A 20,195-nucleotide genomic window follows, 5' to 3' on the forward strand; every position below is an offset into this window, starting at 1 on the left:
TAATAATAATAATAATATGATAATTGTATTACGTATTTTTTAGGTATAATCACTTCAGTAACAACATCAACATCCATGCATGGTGAGACTTACAAAGAACCTACCTACAAAACACAGTCTAATACAAATAAATGTATTACACGTGTAATATCATTTGGTGTTTTTACTATTATTTAATGTTTTTATCCCAAACATTATGTTATTCTGGAAATGCTAAAGTTTAGCATTTAGGCTACATTGAATAATTCAAGTGATATATGTGCACACCTACCAGTCATAGGTAAAAACATATTGCCGATGATCTGGCTCGCCAAAAAGAGCCAGAGTTGCCATTACTAGCCCCTATTTTTGCACAATACATGTACTTAAATAGGAGGCCTAATCTTCGCCTGTCTTCTGTCAGTCTCTCCCTGATGACTGACCTGGATTACAAAGAAGTGAATGATATACTGCGGCACATATAAATTACAGTAGTTCAGCTACAGCCCTGTTCATTGTAAGCCCCAGCAATGGACAAGTGTAAAAATCTTGCTCTTCTGCAACATTTTGGCAAGCTAGCGGCCAAATCCTGTTGATGCATGCTGTGTCTCAGTAGAAATTTATAGCTCTCACCTGGCTGCATCTTCTAAGTTCACTCGGCGTCTTACAGATGAATTAATTAAACCCACTTTTAAAGCTATAAAAAGACCCATTTAGACCAACAATGAAACAAACACTGAAACTTGTCTCACTTTTAATTTCCTTTGCAGTTTTTTCCATCCTCACTAACTGTGAAAGCGCTCTCTGCATGCGTCTGTGTGTCAAAACCAAACACATAGTTTCCCATTGACTCCATCCATGGCTTTAACAGGCGTCCATGCAGAGAATCACTTACCTCTATACACACACACACACACACACACACACACTCTCACACACACACACACATTCGCAATCTTAAAGGAGCTGAATAAATAACCCTCTTATGTGTGCGTGAGATCTGCCTCTCTGCTTTGGTCTAACTCTGCACCCATGTGTTGTGCAGAGGGAATGAAATCAATGATCAAGAATGGAAACAAACCAGATGAATGAATTTGGGAGGTTGATAAAAGTGAAACACAGACTTCTGTTGTTAAGAGCTTTCCTGAACGTCAGTCATTTTCCTCTAAAAGTCATCAGTGTGAAATAAGGCCTGCATGGGCGCCACCATTAGAGCCCTGAGAAGCACTGTGCCCAGAGCCAGACTTCACTCAACAACTCTTGTGTTCACTGACCTTCATTTCATAGCTCAGGAATTTCCCATGTCTCCTCTGGCCCTAATTTTCATTCATAATTCAATGCCTGTTTCTTAACAGAAGGTAATAAGTATCTTTCTGCTTCTTTCCATGGCCGGATTAATAACTCTTTATGGGGGCCATGGGGCAAAAATGAGCAGTTGGGCCCCTCTCTTGCGGCTGGTTCCTCTAACTCTATGTGCACCCCTTGTGTACAGTATTCTGGAACTGAGGTCTCCTGCAACAATGTCGCCGTCTACCTGTAACATATCCAAAGTTGAATTATGGGTCCTTAAACATCAATTTATTGTTTTTTTTGTCTAGCGATGAAGTTTGAGATTACAACGGCCTCACCTCACCCTCCCATTCCAAGCGTTTAGGAGAAACTTGCGAAAACACAAAAGCCCTATATAGAGCCAACGTTTGGTTTGTCCGTTCTGGGCTACTGTAGAAACGTGGCGGACTAGAAGAGAACCCACTCCCTCTGGAGATAAAAATCTCATTCTAAGGTAACAAAAACATAAAGATTCCTATATTCAGGTGATTATACACTAATGTAAACATACCTTTAAATATTATATTCAATTTCTGCCAATAGATCCTCCTAAATGTTACACACTGGACCTATAGAGAGACACAGTGGAAAAACAAGGGCAGTACATATATGTGACTGTATATATGCACTGTCTCTGCTCAGGTGTAATAATAGTAGCATGTATCAACATGGACCATCAGCTCAACTTCATCAACATCTGAATCTAGCGACCTGGTGAATAATCCCTTTACAGTCTGTAATCATGAATGTAACAAGCAGCTACTAATGGGTCTATCTCTCGTCTGTTTTACAGTTCCTACTGCAGTCTTCATGAACATAACAAGGCTGTTCAGTATGATCACTCTTGAATAAGGACTGATGTGTGAAAAAACTGATTCTGTTTGGTTCATACCAGTTTATTCAGTAAAGTTATTGTAATAAATTAACAAAGTGACAACATAAATAAACAATTTAAAACAATATGTTAATTTGATTTTCATACTTTTCCACAAAAATAACAAACATAAGCAACAATTACATTAAAAAATAGTATATGTGGCAGGTAAATCACAGATTACAAGAGTTCAGGTTCAGTAGGCTCCTTGTAAAATGGAAAAAAAATCAGGTCCAAGATGATTCAAATAAGGCTGCCATACTAGAATTGATCTGCTTTGGTATGCAGAATACTTGTAAAATACTTGACAAAAACCATAGTTTAAGTTCATGAGTAGCCTACAGTATGTTCCCTGACTTTCTGTGCTACACAGTCTTCAAGCACCACATGCTGTTTGTCAAAGAACTGCTGCACAGTAATCTGATTCAACACAACACAAAAGTTTATTTAGAAGTATGCAGTACGTTTGCACTCACAAATTAGATTTTGACACAAGGATACAGGCCTAAAGATAGGTAATAAATAAGGTAATAAAGCAGGACCCATCTTTGGGCCCTTTCTTATAAGTTGTTACTCTGCTTTAATAGCGCATATTCTCAGACAAATGTTCAATAAATTAAATTATTGCAAACGTGTTGACAGTTGGTCCTGGTTGGCCATCGTGCTTTGCCTTTGTTGAATTGATTGCTTCAATCAGGTCAGAATCTGCTTTATTGGCCAATTATGTGTACACCTACAAGGAATTTGAATCCGTTATTTTATTTCTCTCAATGTACATACACAGGAATGCACATAAGTTGTGTTTAATATGGAACAAATGAAAACTTTATAAGCCAGAATTAATCCCTGTCAACAGCTTGTAGAAATTATTTTTGTTACTTTAAAGGGCTGAAAGGACAGAATTTTCCAAATGTTTCCCTCTTTGGGATGCAACCACAGTCTACTTCAGGAGTTTAAACTGACACGGGCTGTTTTTAGAGTCTGGTTTTAGGGTTCTCACTGCTTTTGACAGGAAAAATGACACTCTGCTGCGTGAGAGCGCTGGCTCTTCCTCCAGTAATGGTCAGCTGTCGAGACTCTAATAGCCAACCCTGTCTCCACTAGGGATCAAATTGAGCATCCCCAGTCTGTGTCTGAACTGAACAGTTCTCAGTGCTCCGCTAGCACTAGAACTAACTTGTCGACTCATGTTGTATAATAGAGTTTTGACCTGACACAAAGCTGGGGGAGTCTGTGGCTTTAACTGAGCTGGCTCCACTTAGTCCTGCTAGGGGGGAATTAGAGGGGCCTGTGGTGACTGTGGTCTGGCCTGGAGCCCAGCTGGTGAAGGAAAGTTTGGAAAAGGATGCCTCCAACTGGTTGAAATGTGTAATGGAAGCAGAAACCTTTCATTAAAAGCTGTATTTGTGTATAATTCTTTGTGTTCGCACTAAATAGGCAGAGTTCACCACATCAAAAGAGTAATGGTAATATGACAGATTTTCCATGTATAGTTCATACTGACATACTTTTCCTGATTGCCTCAGACTCCTGGCCTTCGTTATATTGTGCTCTGTGGCCAGATGCAACAATATAATGCGTGAATAGGCTTTGGGAAGCCATCTTCTTGCACTGATTGACCCACATCATCAGTGTAAAGCATCCAAATTCCAACATCTGCTCAGATATGTTCGAGGAGGCTCTGAATCCCTTTGAGAGCTCTAAAATCTGGAATGAGGGAATGTGGAGAAGAGCGAAAAAACCCAAAACAACATGAAAGCAATTAGTTGCCGTCTTTATGTAACCAAGTCATTTTTCGACTATTTTTGCGGACTCCTTTTGCAGGGGAATTGCGTGCTGATGTATCTTTCATTACTCGATCAGAGGTTTTCAAACTGTGAGCGAGGTGGAAGGGTTGAAGAGGGGGAGGGAGAGACATGAGGCAAAGATGCTGCTTGAGGTGAAAGGGACAGGCGCATGCTGGTGTTCTATAAACAATGAGTTAGTTATAGTTTTGACTGCTTATCAGCAGTTCTAGCAGCAGCAGAGGCTGTGACACGCAGCTCACAGAGGCAATTATGGTTCTCACCCAGACTGCTACAGTTTGTGTCAAAACATTGCACACGTCTTTTCTCACAATTTGGTCAAATCTGATGGACGACGTGTCTCCACTTCCTTCCAGTGCACAAAAATGGTGACGTCATTTGGAGCCAGAGTCTGCGCGGTAGTGATCGGGGTTGGATCCCCGGTATGGCGGTCCTGCCCATATACCCTGCAGGCTTGATCATGAGCAGGGCTCAGCTGTCAATCACAATGTCACACTCCCTTTTATTCCATCAAACTTATCAGAGAGATGAACATACATCAGTGTGATAATAACTACCTGTTAGCTACATTTATTTGACGTATGGGGTTATACTATATAGGACCTATACTGCAGCCAGCCACCAGGGGGCGATCAAGATTATGATTTACTAGTGGAGAGCTATCCTGTCGTCCAGGACGTCCATCCTGTCGTCCATCTATATACAGTCAAAGATCTAAACACACACAATGCATTTTTAGAGTCAGCCTGGTTTATATTACTGAGTATATTGTTTTCTCCGAATTATCATCTGTAATTAAGCTCAGAAATCACAGAGAAAAGATGGCCTTGTAAATCCAGAACTTGCCTGAGAATCATCATATTTTTATGTTTTCTTCAGTATCAAAGAGATCCAGTGTTTAGTCTGTACATCCACGGGTACATTGCAAACAGGAAGTGCCAATGGCTAAATCAATCAATCAATAAATAGTGCCAACTTGCCAAAATGTAAGGCAAAAAAAGTGGGCTTTATTTTGTCTGCTCTAGATCCATCTTAATGTTTCTCCTTTTATTCTAAAATAAAAGAATAAACAAATTCTCTTGAGCAGCAAGCTACAAAAGCTTCTCTGTATGCTGTGAGGTTGGTATCAGGGATTGCAAAACACATTCCATGTCTGTTTCATCACAATATAAATTCCCAAATAGTTGTGGGATGAAACTAAATAGAGCACAAAGACACAATCCCACACTGTCGTTATTAGACCACTCACTCTGTTGACTAATTAGTGCTTAAGATAGATTTAAATGACGACAGTGCGACAACCCTTATCTCTGTCAGCCTGAAAATAGCCCATCATGACATGGGAGATTCATCCAGAGGTTTACAAGCAGCTGTGCTGTTTATTGCAGAAATTGCACTTTCAGTTGGGACACACTGGGAGAACAGTTAACGACTTTGGAAATTTTTTTTAGCGCACAGTGGATGTTGATGTGGGTCACTTTTTGACAGTGCTTTGTCTCCATGTTTCCTGCCTATCGGAAATGAGGTCCACACACAGGAAAAATGACTAACCGTTTCCCTGCCTTTTGTTCTAGACGTGACTGATACGGTCCCTCCGTCCTCCAGTTGCAGTTTCTTCTTTCTGATTTACGTTTGAGCAATGCTGTCAGTTTCATTTAACGTTACTGCTGTTCCCCCTCCTCCTCCTCCTCCTCTCCTAATATTCCCTCATCAGTCAAAGTCTCTCATTCTGTCGTCTTTCAGCTGATTGACACATTTGCGTTGGAGATTGGGGAGCTGAAGAAGGAGATGGTCCAGACCTCTCCAACAGTTGACAAGGAGCCCATGGACTTACAAGGGTAAGACGGTTTCCCACCTTTTTCTTTACTTTTTTTTTTGCGTTTTTGCTTTTTTCTCACACTCTCTGTTGAAACTTTCATCAACCTGCCTGGTCTAGTTTTTATGCCTCATAATACTTAAAATGTTATGTCGATGAGGCAGGTCGTGTATTGCTCTGCATTGTTTTGTATTCCATTAAAATCTGATTTCCTTCAGTGGTATTTGTGAATGCTGCTATATACTCATTGTCACCAGCAGAGGGCAAAGGTTTTTCACCCTCTGTGTCTCTGCCAGGCTGGAGAATGAAGTGAGTGGTGTTTACCTGCAGTCCCCCCACTGTGGCGGGGTGGGGGTTGAGAGGGATTCTGGGTACGACTCCTTGCGGAGGAGGATGAGCGTGTTGGACAGGCTGACTCAAACCCACCCGGTGTGGCTGCTGCTGGCAGTCAGCGAAGAGGAGGCCAGTCACATACTGCTCAAGCAGCCACCGGGGGTGAGGGGTTACCATCCTGGGATTCAAATGTTAGCGTGTCTCCTCTGAATATCTGAATATTGTCTGAGATTGTATTATACTTCTTGACCTCTCTTTGCATGGCGTAGGTTTTCCTGGTCAGGAAGTCAGCCGCTCTGCAGAGAAAAGTTCTCTCCGTGCGTCTGAAGGAGGATCAATCAGGAACTCCCATCAGCCACTTCCCTGTCAGAGAGAGCCAGTACAGTGAGTAACTGTAATGTTTGTTTTAACTGACTGTATCCGGAGTGCTGGAGCCACATCAAGATATAATAATTTAAATATTGCCAGATTACGCTTAACAAACATTTAGTCAATTTTGGAATTTGCTACACAATCTGGCACTGTCCAAGATATGTTCCATATGCTATGGTTTAGTAGTAACGGCCTATACCAGGGGTCTCCAATGACGAAAGGTGAAAAAACACACTTCTATTTAATTTTATTTAAAGCATCAGTTTACCATGAATGTTCTTTAGGTATAGAATAGCCCTCCCGATAATTTTCTCCCTTTAGGTAGCCCTCACTCTCAAAAAGAAAGTAGTTCAAATTGTGGTCTTTCAGTGTCAGTGGTTTGATTATGTCTTGTTGAGCCACAGCAGTCATACTATACACTGGTCAGAGAATTAAAAATTTAATTTCCTGTCCGCCTCCGCATACTGTGTGCAAAGATAAACCAGTATACAAATGAGAAATGAGAATGTGTGACCCAATCGTGTTTGTAAGCTTGCCACTGTGGGGCTCAAAAGAACTTTGAATTTAAAGATTTCTTCTAGGGCTGCACAATATGGTAGAAACATCATATTGCCATTATTTTGACAGATATGATTCACGATTAGAGGGAATGATCATTTTTACATCACAAATTTATTTTACCTGAAAACAACTATTAAAATCCTAATGATGTGACATTTGTTGAGTTCTGTACCAAAAAACATGTTGTCTTAAATCTGAAGAACACGATTTGTTGGCCAGGGTATCTCTGCAGCATCACACTACATTGTTATAATGTTGTTTTGTCACATATTTTACCTTATTCAGTTAATTGCAGCTTCTGCAATTTGGATATTGTACTTGGCCATATTGTGATTTCAATAATACGGAGATTAATTGTGCAGCCCTAATTCCTCTTTTCTATTCTCTGTTCACAGCAGCCATTTTGATGTGAAATAGTAGGGTACAAGTGTTAACAATGATACTAATTAAGGTTCCATTCCATTAACACATTCAGGGTGCTGCTATTGCGCATGTTGGCTCACTGGAAAGGTTTTGCTACACACTAAATGGAACAGAACCTTAATTAGTATCATCAGTAAAACCTTTATTTACCCTACTATTTCATGTCAAAATGACTGCTGTGAAAAATAAATTAATGCAACTGTCGGTACAAACTGTTGGTCTGCACTTGATGTGACTACAGTAACACACTCCCCACTCTCTGAAAGGTTTGCTGATAATGGCTCTGTCTTCAGTAAACGTCTACAGCCAACCGTGCCTTGCACAGCTTTTGGTCACATGTTTGTTTGCACTTGCAAGTGACATTGAACAGGGAACATACTGTAGTTAGCTCTGTATGAGTGACTTTATTTTAAAAATTTAATGTGATCTTATTTCATTAAAACAAAGACTCTCATTTAATGTGTAACTTTGCTTATAATCTTACAATAATTAGTCTTGCGTTGGTATTTAATTCACAATATATACTTCTCATTTTCTTTAGTTCATTATTGCAGGAGCATAGTGGGGACAGCTACTTGGGGTAGCTGTTGTCCTGCTAGAAGTGTTCTAGGTTGCCACCACTAGAGGTTAGTAATATTACACTGAGGAAGGGCTGAGACTGGGGATGGTTTAGGGGTTCACAGAGAGCAAACTGCTAATGGTGTGGTGGGCTGCACTGCATCATGTGGTTGAATGGAGGTCTATCACTGAACTGACTTCCTGCACTTCTGGCCAAACCTAAGTTATTATGAAATAAGATTTTAAGCCATGTTAGCAGTGTAGCTCTAGGGATGGCAGTGTGGGTTGACTGGTCCATCACTCTAGTCAAGACTAAAAACATCTCAAATACTAGATAGATTGCAGCAAATGTTTATACAGATGTTCATGGTCCTCAGAGGATAAATCCAAATGACTTGACATTTGTGAAATGTCTACACTAATGTTGAAGGGATTGCAAGGAAATCTGGTACAGTATTCAGGGTTCCTGGAGGATAAATTCTGATGACTTTGGTGATCCCCTGAGTTTTTATCTAGCGCCATCTGCAGATCAAAGTCTTTAATTATTCTACAAATTTGTATCTAAACATCTACATAGATTGGCACAATATTTAGTAAAGATATTCATGGTTCCAAGATGATGTATCCTCCTAACGAATGAGAATTACGCTATTGGATTACCATTAAATTTAGTGCCCCTCTTATGCCAACACACAGACATCATACGGATTTAATAGGCTTCTTTTTTGACAAATTCAGTATTTTCTTGTCCCTGATGCTTGGCCATTTTTCTATTAGACAATATACTTATATACTACATTTACTTTTCTTCACAGAAGTCAACTAAATGCTAAGCTATAGGCCTACTGTGTGTATTTTTTAAGTTTTCATATACACCTTACAATCAAGAAGACCTTGCGACCCCCTGTGAAGGTTTGGCGACCCCTAACGGCTCTCTGATATGAAGTTGCAACACTGTCTCTCAGCTTTCAGCATCTACATATAGACACATTCACCATTTACCCTTTCAAATGTAATATTTAGGCCTAGTTTCAAGAAAGAATGTGCATGCTAATGAGCAATGTGACTTAAAAATGAATGGTGATTTTATTTATTTTTTTAAACAAAACTATTGTTTAAAAGTTAAGTTCGAACCGTTCATGCACAAGGGTAGGGTAGCACAGCAGTCTGTGCGGTATGAGAGGCCAACTGGAGAGCAGCTGACCCATATCTAAAAGGCCAAAGCAGGCCAAAGGCACTCCCATCGTCCCATGTGTGCTGTCATTTCAGCAGGGAAAATCCACAGCTGGTATGTCATCACACTTTGGCCCTGTCACAGCTTCATGACTAATTCCCAGGACTGAAGTTTTGGGTCGCCAAAGGATAAGTATTTGACCACCTGTGAATGAGATTCAAATATCAACTATCTTTCCCCAGAATGACAGACCCCACCTCACTGGTGCTGTAATATCATGCTATTGTTTGAATGAGTAGAAAGTTACTGATCAGTGAGTTATTTTGTGATCAACTTGCAATGTGTGTATATATATATATATATATATAAACAATACAAATGTGACACTTTCACTGTCATTTAATTGAACTGACTCAACATCACAATTCATAGACCCTCCCTGGTATCATGACGAAAAGTAACTTAATTCAATCTTTGCATGTTTCATTTGTTTGCAGCCTTTTCTCTTGAGGGATCTGGAATCAGCTTTGCAGATCTGTTTCGTCTGGTGGCTTTCTACTGTATCAGCAGGTAAACGACCAACATTTGTTCTTCTGTCTATCCATCCATGACATTTCCGGCTTCTCCGTGTTTTGCTCTGTGATGATGAGAGGGAGATTCGAGGATGGAAACTCCATGGATGAAAATAATGTTTGTTGAGTAAGCAGTCCCCTCTCAGTGCCCAAGGCTCTCACTTCTTGTTTTAGTGTGTGCCAGCCCGGGAAACACAGACAGACACAGGAGTTAAAACAACAGACACAGGAAATAAAGGAAATAAATAGTGCTTCAGGCAGTACAACAATGGATTCAACTAGAGAGCTGGCTGCTCATCAGACAGGCCTCCTGCAGTTTACAAATGCAGATTATGTTTTTTGGGCTGAATGTTAATTTACATTCTCAGTCCTAACATTGTGAGGATTGTATATATCTTAAGTTCAGATGTGTGTGGCATTGTAATGGAAACACAGGGTGTGTCAGCATGTTTATATTAATGATGATTGAAAGTATTTTCACTTCTCTGTATGCCAGGGTTTAGGCTTTGTTTTGCCAACCAAACGTATGGCATCATCACTTTTGTTCTGGGATGTTACTGTCAAATGAGGACAATTATGCACTATAACCCTGACCATAAAGCACTGAACATTAAACGCTGTTGTTAGTAAATTTAAGGTACATGGATGAATCAGCATGTTAAGTTTTGTAACTCAACTCACAAGAAATTGAATGTGATTACTGCAGCTCCTTCCTTGTTCCATGTTTTAATCTTTTCTTATATTCTATTCCTTGTATTTATTTTCTGTCACATTTGTCACCTGTTCATCTTTCATTTAGGGATCTCCTGCCATTCACACTCAAACTCCCAGAGGCCATTGCATCTGCTAAGACTCAGAAAGAACTGGAGGAGGTGGCTCAGCTTGGAGCAGGTAGCCTCATTTATGTCTCTATTGGTTGGAAATTTTGTATTAACGAGCAGTTCAAACAACTTTTGTTTGAGAAAGGTAATCTAAAATGTTGTCTGTGCTTTCTTTTATCAAACGTCTTGTTCAGTTTCTTTTTGGAATGTAGAAGAGAAGCCTGATGCTGTTTATGACTGTGCCTTAAGTACAGAGCTGGCAATCAACCTAGCTTAGCATAAAGACCGGATCAGGGGGAAACGGTTAGCTCTCTCCAGTGTTTAAAACTGCTCCTACCAACACCTCTAAAGCATGTTGTATTTCCTTTAGTTAGTTAATACACAAAAATAAATAAAGAATTACAATTGGTGGTTTAGTTATGAGCTGTAACTATTTATTGGCGACCAGCTGCTGGGCTCACACACCTCCAGGAGTCTTCTCAATAGAGTGCAGTGGGCAGGTTTTTGTGAAATCAAATTCATTATTAAACACAGTTAGAAATGTTCCACACTTTGTTCTACATTAACTTCATAAAGCAACCCAACAAATTTCCTGAGTAACATATTAACCTTCACTGTTCCCTTTCAAGGCAAATGTACAACTGTTCATTCGTGCAAAGGGCAAGTGACTCCTTGAGAGCAGTGGTTAGTAGCCTTGATCTTTATTTTTAGGCTACTTACGCATTCAGTCAGTCCGCAGTTTCTGCCACGCTTTTTCTCTGTGTTATTACAGCGACTGTGTTTCCTGTTTTAGATAATGCTTTACATAAGCTTCTATTATGTAAAGTATGTTTAATACGTCTCCATTTCAAGATCAGTAAACATCTGATTTACTTAGTAAATCTGTGATCAAACTCATGGTCTGCTAAAGAAAGATTTATCTTAATTACTTCATTACAGATGTCCCCTAGCTGCACCTCCTCAGTCTGGTTTAGCCTTCCTGAAACCTATTAAGCCAAGATGCTCTGACTGGGCTAGGTCAAGCCTCACTTTTTCAGTTATCCTGGATTTCTTAATTCTGCTTTTGTGAAACATTCCCCAGCTTTGTAGCAGGAACGTTAAATGAGGGTGTTACTCTCAGAAAGAAAGTGAATAAGCTAACTTCATGCATGACCCATTCCCACTAATTGAACAGGGACTGTTTTGGAAACTGTTTTGGTGCATTCAGAGGAAGGTAACTTGGGTAGATTGGGGTAGATTGCCATTCAGCATTTTCTTTAGGAAGAAATCGTTGTCATGAGGTCCATGTTTGTTTATTTCCCAACAACATCTGTAGCTCCAGAATGTAATGTTTCTGTCAGTTGCAAATGTCAGAGTGACCTTCAGCAGACCACCAAGGGAAAACCATCTCTGCTCACAAATAAATTACGTTAGATTGTTTATAATGAGGTTATTACACAACTGAGACAGAACTATGACATAAAGAGAAGACATAATAATATGACAAAGCAGACCAAATGCACTGAAACAAATTGGAAAAAGGTTACAAGTAATATGGCTAAAGTATACAAGATTTTAAAAGTTTAAACACCAGTATGGTACTTTAAAATACCACAATCTCTCCAACCCCAGGGGTGCCTGTGAATGCTGCGCCTGCTAACATGTCAACAGTAGGCCAGTATTTGTTTGCACAGGTTTTATTTATTTTACGTTGTCAAATCAAGCTGCCCTCTCAGGTCTGGTTTCACAGCAGATTTACACTTCATTTCTGTCAAGTTCTTCTAGGCTCAGCTGCTGGGAAACTGCAATGAGTCAGCTTCCTACAGTGGAAGCCTACGACATAGCTCAGTGCTCAGTGTGGGGCGAGAAAGGAGTGGCGAGTGGAAAGCTACAGTAGGCTGTGCGCTGTCCAAACACACACATACCATCACACTATGTATGAAAACACACAAGGTTTGCAAGGATGAGTGCTGTTATAACACATGTGGGGTAACCTGTGTCATAGGTACTTGTGAATGGAAGAGGGTGTAAGCCTGCACTGTAATGCCATTGCATTGCTGTTCTTCCATTTGATGTGAAGGGGTAGAGTTTGAAAAATACTTTAAGTGTGAGCCAGCTTGGTCTTTTCTTAGCTAACTAGTACATTAAGGGAAACTCCCCATCTGCACTGGAAAGCTTCTATTTAAAGACCAAAAGGAGACGGCCATATTCTATGTTGTGGAATCTGGGCACGCACATGTGAAACACAAACACATGTTACAAATAGCTTCAGAGACATTTGAGTATAGCAGTGACTTTGCAACTGATTTGCCTTCCAAGAGGGAATGGAGGGTGTTGTTAAGTTAGAAAGGCACCTTTTAAGTGTTTTTTTTAAGCACGTCTTACTTTACTTTTTGATTATAAATATTCAGTCACTTATGGATATTTCCACAGGTGTAGACTCGAGTCAGACTTGAGTCACAAATTTGATGACTTTAGACTCAACTTGACTGAATCAAAAAAAACTTGCAACTGAACTTGGACTTTTGACTTGAAAATACTTACTACATACTTAACCCCATGCCCAAAGACTAAAAGGTTATTTAAAAAATGTGCCACTAATAAATGTATTTCCCTTTATGTCCTGAATTACCTAACTGTAGCGCTATTCAGTACCAGCAGGTCGACACTTAATTCCCCTGATCTGCTTTGTTTGAACCAATGGGACAGAATCAATGAAGAAGTAATGTTACGTTAGTTAGGCTTCATTTGTCAGCCACAGAGGTTGCCGCTTTGTTGAATTGTAACTTTTCTTCTACTTTTCTAGCGCCATCAGGTCAACATTGACAGCTTTACTCTGTTTAATAGTGATTGTTAGCATGCTTGCATGCTAATTTAAGATGGTGAACATAGTTAATATTATGCCTGCATTGTAAAGCATTCTAATATTTGCATTTAGCTAAAAGTACAACGTCACAGAGCTGCTAGCATGGCTGTGTAGTCTTGTTATTCACTGAAATCATGAGTAACCTCAATACCAGGTCTTTATTTGAAAAAGGCGTATATAGACATGCCTTTAGTTCTAATTCCACCTGTTTTATATATGCCTTACTATGTTTATGGAAGGAACCTGTGTTTTCTGATCTCCTATTTTAATTGCCATTAATACAAAAGAGTCATGTTATACTTGCTGTGAACTGTTCTTCTCTAACAGAGTTACTGTTTTTTTATTTACAGTTGCTTCCATTTTATTGTTGTTGTTTTAATCACTGTTAAGCTATGGTCAATGAAACTCAAGATTTCCTGCACAAATGTCTCACATTTCAGAATCTCACAGTGAACAATTGCTCCTGTTCCTGGTAGGGTTTTGGTTTGAAAAATCAGAAGGAAGTGGGGAGTTTCAATAAAACCATCTTAACCTTGCTTGAAAAAACAAACAAAAACAAAGTGATTGGAATTAATAAGCAAATAAAAACAGTTTTTGTTTTAGATCAGCAGTGTGAGTATGATGTGTTGCAGATGGTATTAGTGCTGTGGAAATACAAACATTATGCAGATTTTATTTTTACCCGGCTTACACATGACCGTGTAACAACAAATAATGGCTTATTTGTTCATCATCATTTGAGATGCAGCCATTATTTGAACAAAATGGCTTTTATCTAAGAATGTACTGTATCTTCTTCAATTAAATATTACAGATTAATATGAACATAAATCAAACGTCGCATCCGAGGTCAGTCAGTATTAAATGTGCTATTTGGAGTGGGCTGCCTGGTTCCACGGTGTCAGGTGGTCATTTCTCACATGGACCAGTAAGAATACCACAGGCAGATTTCAGTCTCCAGACACCAAGGTATTATAGGACGTGTGAAACTGCTCTATCAGCTGGACCCTGCTTCTTTATTGCCCCATGAATGCAAGAGTTAATGTTTCCATTTATAGCCTGCAGGAACAGTCATCACTGAGCTCATGCTACAGTCACTGCATAGATATTTTAAAACTGAAGTTTTCAATTTGTTTTATGTATTTTTGGATACAGTAGAATCTTTATTTTCAAGTGGTTATTAAAGCTTAAAGAGTGTATTAGCATGAGAACTGTCTTGCCAAATAGCTGAAAACAATGGAATGATTCTGCAGGAAAGCACACAAGAAGATCAAAATGGGAGCACATGCCCTCCACTGTTATGGGACACTTGCACTGTCAATATGAAAATCATATAAATAAGGTTTAGAGACAGCAATACATTCATTTCACTGTAAACAGTCCTAAATCTACTCAATTAGGGGAGCTGCAGGGAAATACTGCACGTTGTAGAGCTATGTAGAAGCAGAGGGAAACGGAGCAGGAAGAAGGAGTGGAGGAACTGGAACTGTGTGCCGTGTGGTGTGTTGAGTGCCCTCCCACTCTGTGATTAACATGGGCGACTCCCTCTTTGTGTCTCTGGTTGTGTGTCGGCACTCAGTGATTCAGAGCAAAGACACACAGGGCAGAGCTCACTACACTTCTGCTGCCAGCAAGACAAAAAGACACAACCAAGCAGAAAGACATGCAAAGAGACATGGTCACACGGTGAGGGATAGTTGAGAATGCTGTCTTTTACATCTTTTCTTTAACTGATCTTTTCATTTGAAGGTTCCTGATCCCAGTTGGTGTCTGAGGATATTCCCTTGCTGGGAAGTGTGTGTTTGGTTTAAAGTTAGTTAATGTTTGATTCTGAGGGTTTCTGTGTCTGTGTATTACAGGATTCTGGGACTCTGCCCTGTGTAGTCAGCGCCGCACCTCTCCCTGTCCCCGTCGCCCTCTGAGCCGTACCCTCAGCCCCCAGCGAACTAACAGGAACAGGGAGGTCAAAGGGTCACAGCAGAGACTCGCCGGGGCTCACTGCGACAGTGCACCCCCGACTCTACGGTCTCACGCTCCTCCACCTTCCTTTCATCTGGAGAGAAGGCACTCCAGCGGTCCTCTGTGCTTTGTCAACCCCCTGTTTCTCCAGACTCATCACCACCACTGCTGTGGGGACGATCCGCCTTCACGTGCCAAAATCAAGTCTGATAACAACCTAGAGAATGCAGGGAATGCGTCCGTAAAGCCATCAAGCAGCAACCAAGGTAGTGAGCAGCACGTGGACAAGATCAAACTCAACGGCAAATCACATCCCCCTCCACCTCGCCCACCTCCTCCACGCTCGATGCCACGCCGGCGCCCTGCCCCACCTCCGCCTGGCCCTCCAGCGGCTACCACCAGACCCAAGAGCATGCCAGAGGCTGTTGCTGTGTCTACAAAGCAACAACAGCCCTCTTGCAGGCGCCCAGCCCCCGCTCGACCACCGATGGGTGCCAAGCACAGCAGCCCGTCCAAGACTGCCAGCTCACCAATCCCTGTGCCTTCAAACCCACCGCCTCCAAGGCCTAAGAAGCCTGATCTGGAAGCTCACCGCTGCCACATTGCCCTGGATGATGAGACCATCGCTAAGGCTCTGTCCCGTGCCAAGCTTCCGCCCTGCCAGCCTCCACCTGCTGTCCCTGCTGATGCACTACTGGAGAATAACGCTGGGAGTCTGTCCATTCCTAATGAGAGGGGACGCCAGCGACTCAGTGACATGAGCATGTCTACTTCTTCTTCTGACTCACTGGATTATTCACAGTCCCCTGGATTCTCCCTGGGCCTGGCCCCCAGCCCGTCCCTACACCTTAATCATCAAGACCCAGTGGAGGACAGCAGTGAAGACGATGACGACGGGGAAGAGGACGAGGAGGAAGACTATGGGGTCGGCCTAGAGACGGACCTAGAAATGCGCCTCCGCCCGTCGCTCAAAGTGCGGCGGCGGCAGAGGGTCGGTGTGAGCCTTGGCGGCGGCTCCTTTATCCTCCCCAGGGCCCTGAAGGGACGCTTCCGCAAGGTGAGCGGCATGCTCAGCTCCTTCATGACCCCGGAGAGACGGGCAGTGAAAAGGATCGCCGAGCTGTCCAGGGACAAAAGCTCATATTTTGGCTCCCTGGTCCAGGATTACATCAGCTTTGTTCAGGAGAACCGAGGCTGTCACACATCAGGGATGGATTTTCTGCAGACTCTCAGGCAGTTTATGACACAGATGAAGGCTTACCTGCGTCAGAGCTCTGAGCTGGACCCCCCTATTGAGTCTCTCATACCTGAGGACCAGATAGGTAAGTCACAAGTCTTTAAACCCATAAAGTTGAAGGTATTTTTGAGGATTTGTTGGTTGCATGGTGGTATCATGCTTCCTCAGCTTGTGAAACATCTGTGTGTGGGCATGTGTGTGGGATGTTTTAGTCATATCCCATCTCTGACAGCATTCACAGCTCTACGTGTTTCCTTCCAGTTTTTTAATTTCAGAAGTAAAGCCTCTTTAGGGTTGTTTCAGAAAAGGATTTCAAAATGACTTCATCCATTCACAATGTTCAGCCAGTGCCTGGGATTCAGACATAGTAGTTGAGGTTTTCCATATTAGTCTGTCTCATTACTTGTGTTGAGTTACAGAAATGCCAGCGTGCTGTGTCCCAGTGAGTTATTCTTGGCTTCTGTTGGTCGGCATGCGCTCACAGTGCAGTTGAGGATCATTTTGAACGTCAGAAATATGTTACCAACTGAAATGTGTCTGTAGCACTAAGTTGGAAAAAGTGCGGAACGCTGTCATCGATTGATTTGTCAGATAGGAAGACTCTTTCTAATTGAGACAAAATTCCTGTACAGTTGTGCTTAGACATTTAGAATTTCAAAAAACGTAAGCTTCTTTAGCTCCGTGAGAAAAGAGTTGTTGTTGAAAAAACATGGCATCAAAAAAAAAAAAGTATTGTTGTGGTATTATTGCTGATTTTGGTCATACTCTTAGAGGTCATGATGATTGTAAAAATAAAGCTTGCAGGCTCGAGCAGCCATATGAAAGGGATGTTTCATTCCAATCACATTTTTCTGGACTTGAGTATTTGCATGAATATGTAATTAAGTCTTTGCACTCATCTCACATCCCTTGTCCATTGTAAACAACAAACAACAGCAAAGCCTTGTTAAGAGACAGAGAAGTGATCCATTCTGGTTGTGCTAACAGACCACAGACACGCACATAAAGCGTCTCGCGCTTACAATGTTCCCTTTGGAGAGGGGAAATGTGAAGAAATGTTTTTTGTATACAGCGGCCACGGCAGTAAGCATGAATATAATTTGACAGTAGAGATATTTTAGAGACACTATCATGAGAGAAACATGCCATGTGCAATAATGAAATAGTTAAGTAGATTTTTAGATGGTTGCAAGGTGTGTCAGAATTACAACTATTCATTTTGCCCAGAAAAGAAAAACAAAGCTCCAACTACGAGCAGGAGGCTGACATCACACTCCAATCGCACTTAATGTGTTTATAGAAAGATTGGGAAGAGTGTGGTTACGTTATGTCTCAACGTCTGACATCTTGGGAAAGAAATGTCTCTAAATCCTTTTGTGTTTGTAGTAAAAAGGGAGCTGGACGTCAGTATTTGTAGTGGCTACAATACATACCAATTTTGCTTGAGAAGTCGAGAGGTACAATGAGCAACTATTGGATGTTTGCAAAGGGCGGCGGTATGACTGTTAACACGCCCTAATTTATTGGCCACAACTGGATAGGAACAAACAGAGGGAGGATGTCAATGGAAAGGAATGGCTGTCATTTCTAGGTTGTAAACTACAAAACTGCACAAATTTAAAGTTTGCTTTCATGTACATTACTTTGAGTACATTTTTTGTGTATGTGCTTGCTGGTGCGTATGTTGTTGTGTGTATGGACTGTTTATCACAGACTCTCCTACAGTTTATTGCAGTGGAGGGAAGCCTTTGAACAGGTTGTAGTCTAGATAAAGCCCAATAACAAACATTGCTCAATATACAAAGGAAATGACCCTTTCTGGAGGGAATCAGGAAGTTCACAGTCAGAAAATGTCTGTGTTTGTGTGTGTGTGTGTGTGTGTGTGTGTGTGCCTTGATGTACATACTATATTGTGTCCAGTTGCGTGTCCTTAATAGCTTTTGTACACCTCCTTGTGTACACACGAGGATCTGACGAACTTATCCAGCCTCTGTAAACACCCCAGGCCTCCCCTTGTTCATGACTTCAGATTTATTTGTCTTAGCAGTGTGAAACAGAGGACTGCCATACCCTTACCTCAAGCGACCCACAACACTTGGCTTTTAGACACAGTGCGGAGGCTTGTGTTGTAGTGTAAGGGGAGCGCATTCACCCCGCGCTGACTCACCATAAAGGCAAGAATTTCTCCACAAGAACTGGGTTCTTGTATCTGCACGCTTGCTTGTTTGCGCAAGTTGCAAAACATGCATTTGGTTCTGTGTAGCTCATTGCATAAGCATGGCATAAACAGTGCCTGGAGGCTGGAGATGTCAGTACTGCTGGTGAATAAAAAGACACAATTGTGTGAATTTGACAATGCTGTACATAGTTGATGTGGGCGGGAAGTTATTTGAGGTCGATGTATGTAGGTGAGGTACAGATGGAGCCATTGTAGAGAACTTTTTACTGCACGTTAGCCGAATGGTATACTAATTGGCTTGAGCTCCATGTTGGATTTGCCAAGGTCAGACTCGAACTGAGACTCCAACTTATCTGCCACTCTTTAACTTTTCAAAGAGCATGCACCTAACACTCAGGTTGTCCTTTAGCTGAATACCAAATATGTAATCTATCTATTAAAACCTGACTTTGCGTTCTTGGAATATCAAACTTTGGGATTAATGAGTTATAAATTTTGTGTACTGTACAAACATGGTTCTTACTGTGCCATTCAAGAAACAGATGCAGAATAAATACACGCAGTGGCTACTGCTGTTGATCTTATTGTTTACTCATGTTTGTAGAGATTTGTTTAATAATTATTACTTTTTAAAAATGGTAAGTAGGACACTGCAGGGATGCAGTATCATGATCCTGTTTGCATTTTAGGCAGTATTGGAGGCATTTCCTTTACTGTTATCGGAACAACAATGATCTATAACTTTCTTTACAGTGGAATTTAAAGGACGTGTGAATTATTTATTGCCCGAACATTAACTTAACTTGTTAACTAATACATCGTGACCCCAGCTAAATCCTATAGTGTGCATCCTTTGTGATTTAGGTCCTCTGAGGTTAATCTCAATTTATGGTTTTACTCCCTTCTTACAGTAATTGTATCATTTCTTCCTGTAACAGTTATAGTATCCGGCAGTTTCTGTGGTCCTGTCATGTGACTTACGCAACATGCAAGGATACATTCCGTTGTAAAATGTGACTCATTTGTTTGCCAGACGAATGAGTGATTTGTTCATCTATCGTCGTTCTTTAAGAATGTCTGTTTCTCATTTCTCTGTGTGTGTGTGTGTGTGTTACTGTCATCTCTTACAGACCAGGTGCTAGAGAAGGCCATGCACAAGTGCGTCCTAAAGCCTCTGAAGAGCGTGATCGAGGTGGCTTTACATGACTTCCAGGTAAGAGATAACCTGCAACGTTAGACTGTGTCTATACTATTCTTTTTCACAATATTATTATTTTTTTTTTTTTAAGTATTTTTTTGGGCTTTTATTGCCTTTATGATAGTGACAGCTGAAGACAGACAGGAAAGGGGGGCAGAGA

At 41.1% G+C, this 20,195-nt stretch overlaps 1 protein-coding gene across 2 annotated transcripts in view; it reads left to right on the forward strand.

Annotated features, from left to right (window-relative positions):
• LOC118326872 (ras and Rab interactor 2-like) overlaps nucleotides 1–20,195 on the forward strand; it is a 36,213-nt gene that overhangs the window by 10,205 nt on the left and 5,813 nt on the right. For both annotated transcript variants that reach the window (XM_035660015.1, XM_035660016.1), the window contains exons 3-9: nucleotides 5,731–5,825; nucleotides 6,100–6,298; nucleotides 6,406–6,520; nucleotides 9,722–9,794; nucleotides 10,596–10,687; nucleotides 15,322–16,743; nucleotides 19,968–20,050. In XM_035660015.1, the coding sequence (XP_035515908.1) occupies nucleotides 5,731–5,825; nucleotides 6,100–6,298; nucleotides 6,406–6,520; nucleotides 9,722–9,794; nucleotides 10,596–10,687; nucleotides 15,322–16,743; nucleotides 19,968–20,050 (2,079 nt within the window). The remainder of the gene's footprint in view (nucleotides 1–5,730; nucleotides 5,826–6,099; nucleotides 6,299–6,405; nucleotides 6,521–9,721; nucleotides 9,795–10,595; nucleotides 10,688–15,321; nucleotides 16,744–19,967; nucleotides 20,051–20,195) is intronic.

This window comes from Morone saxatilis, unplaced genomic scaffold (genome assembly GCF_004916995.1).
Source record: "Morone saxatilis isolate NCDOM2014 unplaced genomic scaffold, NCSU_SB_2.0 Contig17, whole genome shotgun sequence".
Lineage (NCBI taxonomy): Eukaryota > Metazoa > Chordata > Actinopteri > Moronidae > Morone > Morone saxatilis.